This window comes from Tachypleus tridentatus, chromosome 8, assembly GCF_004210375.1.
Source record: "Tachypleus tridentatus isolate NWPU-2018 chromosome 8, ASM421037v1, whole genome shotgun sequence".
NCBI classification, from domain to species: domain Eukaryota; kingdom Metazoa; phylum Arthropoda; class Merostomata; order Xiphosura; family Limulidae; genus Tachypleus; species Tachypleus tridentatus.
Window position 1 is genome coordinate 660200 of NC_134832.1, and position 10471 is coordinate 670670.

The window sequence follows — 10471 nt, forward strand, 5'->3', positions numbered from 1 at the left end:
ATACTATTATTTTTTAATTCTTCTTTTCCTTTACTTTCATAATAATAAATTAAAAAAGCATGAAAATCTGAGAATATAGTATTTACCTTTTACCTTCTGTTTTTTGGCATTGGTTGCTTATGAAATTTGATTTAAAGCCCACTCTTTTATTGATACTAATAATACTAGCACACTAAATTTTCTTATTTAATTAAATCATGCACCTAGAAACACAAAAGACAACACACATAAAGCAATGTCCTATAACAAACATAATTTAAATGGCTTTGTAACTATAAGAGCCTTAAAATATTTCACAAAGCTTCTAAACCTGAACACAAAAACTTCCAAACTGAAGACAAAAATACATTTCCTGGAATGGTATATCAGATCCATAGATGGTAGAGGTTCATCTACCTCTTCACATCTTCCTTGCCCAAATCCATATCCACCTGCACACATTTCAAACACAACAAACACTAGACCCTCTTGGAACTGACATCCAGCCACAGCTAGGTGACACTTCTGGTTCACAACTTTGTAGAAATGGACATTTGTCATCCATTCTGCAGGATGAGGAGGTATAATGGCCAACACACATGTGAGGACTTATTTAGCTGGACTACATCCAACCTGCACTGGACCTACTGAGAACATACTTCCAGAGAATGGTAAGTAAAGTGAAACATTTCAGCCTGAGAGGTTAACTACAATGATATATTCAAGACATGGAAGAGTGCTTCAACCAAAACCTGGTGGTATTTGGAATTGTACATTAGATCCATGGTAGAAAGTGATATACATCACTGACACTGGTAGAAAGCTGCCACACAACTCTCAACTAAGTGGTATGGTTCATCACTCAGGAGGAAAAGCTTCCATGGTCCACAACAACAGTGGCTACAAACTGGTAAGTGGTAGACTCCCATATTCCACATAAAGAAAGGAGGTAAAAACAAGTTGGAGAGTCTAAAGGACCTCACCATTAAAGACACGTGACCTCTAAACCATATTTTAAAAAATTGACCTACCACATCAATGGAATTGATTGGCTGAAACCTAAAACATCTGAAATTGCAAATCAGTGGTAGGAAGAATTTCAATGTTGTGAAGTATAAGAAAGAGGCAGCAATGTCTGTTTGCTTTACACATTAATCCATGAATGTACAATGCAAGGACAAACTATTTATAACACACAAAACCACTAGAGAGAACTATTAGCAGTCCTGTGAGACACCCCATCCCTACTGTATGCATAACCCAATCCTGCTACATAATTATTAAGACATAGATAGCAATACAATGGAGATACGCAATCAACACCTAGAATTACATAGTGATAAGAAGGGCTACAATTTAATTCACAATGACCATGGTCATAGGATGGACAGTGTGAATTTTCAAAAATTAAAGTATTTCCAATCACATTTTAATACATAAAAACATTATATCAGCACAATCCAAACACTATCTGGGCAGTACTTAAAAAAAAATCCCATTTTTAGAAACTGTTAACATTTCTTTTTTCCAACCCTACAATCCAATTAACTAGTCTTTCCATAACATTACTAATATGATTTTTTAGCTAATCTTTTATGTGGTTATCATCAAAGTAAACCAAGTCTATACCCTTTCCTTTGCCTGGATAACAAATAATGACTAGAAAAAGATATATCAGATTAAGAAACTCCATAATCTATGTTGGTTTCCATTCTTGACACTTTAATTCCACAATTGATTTTATAAAGCTACATTCATCTAACTGAAATTTTTCCCCTTACAGAAGTAACACTAAACTGGCCTATAACTTGCAGGAAAACTTTTATCATTTCCTATAAAACTTGAGTAATAAAAACACTCTCGCCAACATTAAGGAATCTGCTCCTCCTGACTTACTGAAAAGGAAAGTCTCACTTTTCTGTTCTTTGACCTTCTGCAAAACTCTGGGGAGAAACTGGCCATGATACTTTATTTATTTCTTATTTGCTGAATTTTCAATCTATCTTCAAGGGATTAATATCTACATGATTCAGATCAATTCCAATTTGTCTAAAGGCTGGAGAGTTGATAATCTAATGCTACTTCTATTTCAAAATGAAGTAACAACAGTCTGGCACAAAAAACAAAACAAAAAACCCACAATTATTTAGCAAAATATAAAATCATAAAACAGAACTAACACTGATATACTGAATGGATATTCTGCTTTAATTTTTTCTCTCTCTCTCAAAGATGTTATTTGTTAGTTGCACAAAGTAAAAAGTTTGAACTAGGTGTACTTAATTATTAGAAAAAGCTTTTGATAAGGTGCCACACATTAATTGAAATTTAGAACAAATTTGACAAACTGTATTTAGTTTTAGCTTTAAAATATTCATACCTTTTATTTTATTATTTATATTGTGAAGATACAAAAATTTTTTAAACAATTTTAACAAAAGGTTTTTATGCAAGTCAATTTTAACTTAACTGATTTAATTGATACAAATTGTTTGACACTTTTTTCTAATTGTAGTAATCACCACAATTGAGACGTGGATTACCAGAAACTGTTTATTTATACAGGCACAATATCAATAAAAATTCACTTAAACAAGACAAGGGGCACCTACATACTGATCACTGAAGGTAATAACACCATGGGATATCCCATAACGAAGCACTACCTTACTATACTCATTAACTTAATTTAAGACACCTGTAGACCGTAAACTACAATATACATGATAGTCTGTACAAGGGACATCTGTCCTACACATCACTAACCAGCTTTTACCTATATCAGCAGTTAAGTATACATGGATATTATATCATTACAATACCTTACATAACTCTACACAACAAACCAATTAACACTTTATTAACTGGTGGCTTTTTCAACTGAATGAATTCAACTAATCAGTACTGGTACATGCAAGCAAGAGAAAAAAAAATGAAGTCAGAATAGATTGCTAACTGTCAATTGCATTCCCTACAGTCAGTAGTTAAAAGTTAGTGACAGTGGAAGATGGCAGTACTGGGAAGTAAGATGTCCCTAAATTATCAAAAGACCAATACAGTTAAAACTGCAAGAGTGACAAGAATGAAACTGAATAATAAGTTTAATGATCACTAAAATTTTTGAAGCAAAGATATTTTGAGCTAGTGCAGATTAAAATCAGTCTGGTTTAATTATAAACTATACAATCTGATGAAATGTGCTAGTTCAAAACACCATTCTTCTTTTAAAAAAATTAGAACTCACTCAACATTACTTAATATCCCAAGTCATCAGAGTTGGACAAACTTAAAATGAAAAGAAGGTTACAGAGCTAAAACTGGGCACCATACAAGCAATCTCATTATGTAGCTTTAGGATCAACACACACAAAAACATTACATTTACCTCACAGCTGACATTTTCATAAACCTTAATTTCAATTAGTTGGTTATTTTCTTAACAGTCAATTTATTCAATAATTTCAATTGATTATTCAAATTCCAAACAACAGTCATAAAGACAAGTTTTGATTAATCCATTATTTCCATAATAATTTATATAAATGGAATTTTAATAACGCAAGTGTTGAAATGACCAAAAGCAATAACAATCAGGAATACTAATTGCAATTAATTGATTTAATCATAATTTTGATATTACAGGTAATTGATTAAACCATTCAGTCTCACATGATAAAAAATGACACATTATGGCCACATGCAAAAAAACATCTGCATCTGAAGACTGGAATAATGCTACCTTCACATCTCCCTAAACCACTAAGAAAAACTGTTCTTGAACAACAACTACAAATCCTGTCTTTCAGAAAGATATGAAAGAATCCAAAGGCAAGACAATCATTCTGTTGTAGTTATGAAAATGAAGTATATAACTACATTCATGATTATGTGGAGAAAATGACTATATCATGGTGACATATGAAGTTACTTCTTCATTCAAGTGAGAAAAGGGTGATAAATGATTGGAAAATTAAGTTGAAATGTTTGTACAACCATCTTTAGGTCCCACTAGTGAGCTGCAATCAAATACAACTCAAAATATGACAGACTGATTAACAGTATTCTCTGTAGACTGTTCAAAAAATAGGATTTTCTTGAACACCATAATTTTCCCAAGTACAATAATGTAACATAATAGTAACACTATCTGGTAACCCTTTCACTGAAGTTTCATTTTAACTTTTCTCAACTTAAAATTAATTATAATAAATAGGAATTTCAAAGTAAAAAACCATACTCTCCACATGATTGGAAACAAATGCAAACTTTACCAAATCCAAAATATTAAATAAATTTGATTTTTTAGAACTGATGCCTTCAACATAAGTACTAGATTCACCATCAATACCTTAAAAAGGAAACTTTAAATTTCTCCAACAGAGTAAGAAAACATGGAGAATGGTAGTCCTCATGTGAAGAGTACTCTTCCAATAAAATGGTGACATGAACAAAATATCTTTGCATAATTTTCAAATATGATTAACCCTCCAACAGAGATTTGCTCATGAATGGTAATCAGCTGTAAGGATGTGTTGCACTCAATGCCTCAAATAACTAATTCAAATATATCACTCATAAACTGAATTCCTCAGCTGCTTATTAAAGTGGTAAGTACACTGTAATGAACAATAAATTCAGAGGGTAAAGAGAAAAATTAAGAAACCTTCTACAATGAAAATCAAAAAACATGGTCTAGTGAATACCAGAGAATAAACTCTCCAGTTTTAATCTGTGTAGCAGAAAGTATTTCTTAAATATTGTGTAAAAATTTGACTGTTGTGTTAAATTATACCATTCTTCATGTGTAACATCAAAACATGAAGAATGCTATATAACTGGTGTGAATAAGGGTGAGTAAATACTTCTCTTGACTTCTTTACTGATGACAGCGACAAATATTTTGAGAGTTCTAAACACTTTCTTCATATGCATGTCTTGACAAATATAAAGGTAACAGCAGAGAACTGGTCCTCAAACAGTTAAAATGCTTTTGTTCTAGTTACGTGTTTTCTTGGTCATTCCCCTTTAGTGATATCTACTTAATCATGGCAAACATATGCACAGCTAAATTTATTATGTTGACTTAGGCAGCAACTTTAGCCTTTGGTGCATCATATTTGTGCTTATGAAATGACCAAAAATGATGCTGATAACACGTGAACTCTAAGAATGTCCAATAAACTCTATTGGTATCTATTAGTTACTAGCTCTGTTTAAATTTAGATTTTATATAGACATCCTTCAGTTATCTAATTGATATAGAACTCTTCTCCAGATTCTACCAAGAAATTTGGTCTTTCATCTAGTCCACATTATGCTGTACTGAACCCATGTTTTGTTTTATTAATAAACTTTTTTTTTCTTCTTTCATTGCCACATTTATAGGCAGTCTTTTCTTTCAACTCAGTCATATAGAAAATTCCCAATAATGTGAAATATATTTGTTAATTCAGATTTCTTTTTCAGCTTAGATTACTAAACTTAAGAGTACTTAACTTTCTATTTATTTTTTAATGCTTAATGTAAAATAAACAGTGGTAACAACTGTTAACATATTTGTATCTTTTCTGCTCCAGTCATAAATATATTAACACTAAAATCTTGTGTCAAGATTTATAGTTAATGGTAGAACAGTTACTTTTCAAAACTTCAACATACAAGACTTAGAATTAAGTCACCAAGTACAATACCAACATTCCATGTTACAAACTTAAAACTGTATATTAACTATAACATACAGAACATAAGTACAAGGTTTCTGTTAAAATGCAGACTTGCTTAAGTCCCTACCCATGTGCTAGAACAAACTAATTAATCACTATTAGATGTGTACAGTTTTGCCAAAAGTAATGGAATCCCACATTTTTAAGTGTCTGTCTCTTTTAAAACACTATGTTGGAAACTGTAGTGTCTGCCTCTTTGACACGTCAAATCTGCAAAATGCAAATTTTCACAGTTAAGCCACTATTTTCCTAATGTTTATGTTTCAAGTATAAACATGACTATTTTTATTTCAGCTTTGACCTGTTAAATGGTTACTAGCATGGAATTCTACTAGATCCAAAACAGGACTAAAACTCTGTCGACTGCACGGGTAAACAACTGAAGTGCAGGCCTAGCTAACCTGGCAAGCTATATGTCCATTTTTACATTTCCTCATACTGATTACAGGATGTTACTGTAAGTCTTTATATAAAATAAATTACATAAATCATAAAAGCATCTGTAACATAATTTACATTACTAATAACAAAGCTGGAATATTAAATTAATCAATTTCCTATGAGCATAGATAACTGGCTGATTAATCAAAATTATGATAAAATTAATTACTATCACAAAAATAATCAAAGTCAGTGTTTCTGACTGTTACTATTTCTGATTGTTCCACCTATCTAACTCTGATGACAATAATTAATCAGTTGGGTGTAATCAATTGATATGACAACTAATTAAATATTTCACTAGTGGCAGTAACAAAGACAAGCATTAAAAATAAAAAGGCAAGGAAAATTAAGGTAAAAAATTTACATATAGATGTACAATACAAAAAAGTTATAAGAAAGGATAAACAGAACAATAGGTGTTTAATAGCAAGTATTAAACAATAAAGGGAAGCCATTGATTAGACACTAACAGCTTAACTGACTTAGTTTAAATGGTTTCAATAATTCACTTAGGGTTAGCTGTTATTGTAACTCATTCAAAAATCCTTTCTTTTTCCTGTTTATGTGAATTTGCCATTTTCCTTCTCCATTGTCTATTACCTAGGTTCATTACACTAATATTGATAAGTAATAAAATACACACAAAAATACCCTACTAACATAACCCAAGAGCACTCCCAAATGACTTAAAATGTTATTATAAGTGCTTAATAATGTATTTATGATATTCCAGGTTCAACACAGCTAACTTTCTTGTGTTTAATGTGCCTCATCAACACAGTGTGGCATTGTAACAACTGTTTGATTAATGTACAAACAACTAGCAAAAATATGCTAACTTAATCCTCTTCAATCAACAAAATACAACTTCAATCTTGGTCCCTCTCAAGTGTCTCTATAATTCTGAATAAAAAAAGATAGGTTCCTTAAACTTCAAAACCTATGGAAATGAACAGAGTATACAACATGGTAAAAATGGTTACCACCTCTTGCCTGTTTCTGTCTCTATCCAGCTACACAATTTCCAAAGGTTGACAAGGATGCACAAGCTTTTGTCAACATGTACACTCCCATCATGTAAGTGATTTCACCTCATCAAAACTTCTTACTATACAATGACATTTTTTCTGTTATGTGCTTTTCTAACATGTTTCATATTAATGTGATTTTCTATTTACAGAAATTGTATACATTTATACAAAATTCTATATTACATTAACAATTTATACTACTTGACACATATTTTGTATGTACTTCAATATCATGTAGAAATTTTATATTTAGTTTATATTGATGTCTTCTTATGATCTAGTCTATTTACTGCCCATACAATCAGTCCAAGAACATTTGTTTTTAATCAATATCTTCAACATGTTTTATATAAAACAGTAAGAATATCATATTTTTGTATCTTTTCTTGATGTTATTAGCCATGAAATCCAAGACATAAGATAGAGAACTACACATTTACATTCCTGTCCAATTTTCACGTTTGTTTTTGAAGAGAAGTTCAACATCATTAACAATTCAAACCTCATTCCTTATAACATTATGTGTACAATTTTATGAAAGGTAAAACTGGAATTACTGAGAAATAAAACTTCAAATATTACTATAAACACAATCGTAATGTGTACAAATCATCAGATCTATATATTTCTACTTAAAAGGGTTTTCAAAAATTAAAATTTCCATAATAATTTGATGTTTTTCTTGCCTAATATAAGAGTATCTTGTTTATGACAGTCTTAACACAAAAATACATTTCTTAATAATTCACCCAACTTAAGACCTTTCCACATGCTCCTTCAAAGAAAAAAAAAAAGGAATAAAATTACAACAAAACATTCACTCCAACAACCAACTCACCTTTCCAGTTGATTCACTTTGCAAATCAGTTTTTCCTTTTTCACTGGAATCAAACACACACCCCGACCCACCAGGCTCTTCAGTAGTAGCTTTGGCTTCTGGTAACTTCTTGGACTCAGTATCATTTGTTGTACTCTCTTCAGGTCCAGAAACTTTATCAGCAGTATCACTCCCTCTTGTTTTACATTCTGGAGTTTTTTCTACACTAGAAGTATCACAAATGTCAGTATTTCTTGGATTTTCTAAAGTATGTTCCTTTGAAAGTTTTGCCTTATCACTTTGTTCATCTTTACCAGCAACTGTGGATGAAGACTGCAAATCTCCTGTATGAATATTTTTTTGTTCTTTATCCTTATTCAATGCTATCATGGTAACACACATTGCAGCTGTATTATCCATATCACCACTGGTATTACGTTTAGTTTGTTCTGAAAGGCTTTTGGTCTCCAAAATCACTAGAGTATTTTCCATGTGATCTATTTGGGCAGATTTTTCATGTGAATCAACATCCACTGATTCAACTTTATTTTGGGATTCTTCAGCTGAGGAACTGGCACCATCACCACCTTCAACAACCTGGTCATCATTCCCACTTAGTTCTTTGGTAGCACCACTGTCTGATAAGTTAACAGAACTGTGTGATAGCTCTTCCATCACAGAATCTTTGGTTGTTTCTCTGTAATCTTCATTAGCAATGCCAAGCAACTGGTCTTCCATTTTGCCATCTAAACTGTGGTTAGAATTATTACTTTCAAGATTAGGCATAGCTCTTTCTGTATCAGAGGCATCATTTGTGCTTTGGGTGTTTTCAGTCAAATCGGGAATGTCCCTGGAACTATTACAGTCTGGATCAGAGATTCTGTCTTGAGATATTTCATCAACATCAGCTAGAACAGCATCTTCATCTGCTGATGCTACACTATTTTGACCAGACTGGTCTTCTCCATGAACAGCATCTAAAATCTTCCAAGCATAACTGGCTGTGTTTTCTCTGCTGTCTTGATCTGTTATATCCCCTGATGCAGGAGTTCTATCATAAGAATTACTTGAATGTGGATCTTTATATTCTTCTGAATTATTTGACTTATTAGCAAAATAATCACTATTTTGCAATTGACAAGAATCTCCACTCAGCACGTTCTTTGAAGTTCCTATAATTCCTTGATGAAAGTCTTTTTTGACAAGACACTCTGCACCACTGGTATTTTCCTTTGCTTCTATGCCTTGAATATCATTGTTTGATGAATCAGAAGACTTGATGTCATTGTTAGGTTTATCTAGAGATTGTGATGTTGGTCTTAGGTCAGAGAAAACTTCATTCTTTGGGTGATCTTCATTCATTCTGAAAAACGAATTAGGCCTAAGATTACAAAAAAATGAGTATTAACAATTATTGACAAACGTGCAGAACAAGACAAAAAAATTAGAAAAAAGAAATGTAAATAAAAGTTCTATAAATAATTTTAGCACTGATTACAAAGATCTCAGCATAATATTGACCAAAATGGCAGATTAAAGCGCCCTCTTGTGTTCTACTCCGGTCTTGACGGCCATGTTTTGTGTTTGCTTCCACATAGGCTTACGGATTTTTCTTTATACTAATGGTAAACAAGTCCGCACTATAAAATAGTGTTTTTTGTACACAATGTCATTTTAATAATAATCTATCAGATAGTTCTGTCAACTAACTATAAGAGTAAAAGTTTATGATCGGTCAACATATTCAGAAGTCGACGTCAAGTCGCCATATTCGAGATCAACCAAACACAAACGGAGACACAGAGAGTAACGACAACGTTACCGCTAGTAATGCAAGTAATAGTACTAGTACTAGTAGTAATACGAACACTTACCTGCCACTTTTACTAATAAGGGACAAAACTGTGAAGTATCTTAACGCATTTTGGTTTTGAAAATCAAAATTGAAAAAGGCCTTTTATAAACTACAAAAAATTCGAAATATGAATATTTTTCAACTTCTTTGCATAAAACTTCCACTTTCAAAGAGGTCGAAACAACCCCACAATCACCGTAACATACAAGACTCTTAATCGGCGCGAAACATGTAAGCCACATGATGGCGCTGCATTCGTAAATAGTGACGTCATCTTCGGAAAATGTGCCCTTCATGAGTCCGAACACAATCCGAAGGGATTTTCATAGTTAATATTTTTTTAATTAACACTCCTATGAAAAGTGGGGCCTAATAGGCCCCAGAGCAACTTGAAAGATTATTAATATTAGGCTAATGATTTTGTATTTAAATGAAATTGCCATTTAAATCCATTAATGAATGGATTAACGAGATTCCCACTGTCCCTATCTACTATCTTGCGAAACCACAGCCAGGGGAACGGGCTTGAAGAAATCAGGACTAGAAACGTCTTTTCGTAGGAGTGTTAACGTATAAGATCCTTGATTGCACTCCGAAATTCTTAGGTTGTTGCTTCAATATA

At 32.2% G+C, this 10471-nt stretch overlaps 1 protein-coding gene across 5 annotated transcripts in view; it reads right to left on the reverse strand.

Annotated features, from left to right (window-relative positions):
* woc (zinc finger protein without children) overlaps positions 1 to 10083 on the reverse strand; it is a 77162-nt gene extending 67079 nt beyond the window's left edge. For 2 of the 5 annotated variants that reach the window (XM_076517281.1, XM_076517279.1), the window contains exons 1-2: positions 9869 to 10083; positions 8016 to 9357 (exon numbers count right to left, since the gene is read on the reverse strand). In XM_076517281.1, coding sequence (XP_076373396.1) covers positions 8016 to 9356 — 1341 coding nt within the window. In that variant the 5' untranslated portion in view covers position 9357; positions 9869 to 10083. Of the gene's footprint in view, positions 1 to 8015; positions 9376 to 9868 lie in introns of all 5 variants that reach the window. The other 3 variants (XM_076517282.1, XM_076517280.1, XM_076517283.1) reach the window with 2 other exon arrangements.
* Positions 10084 to 10471: the final 388 nt, after the last annotated feature.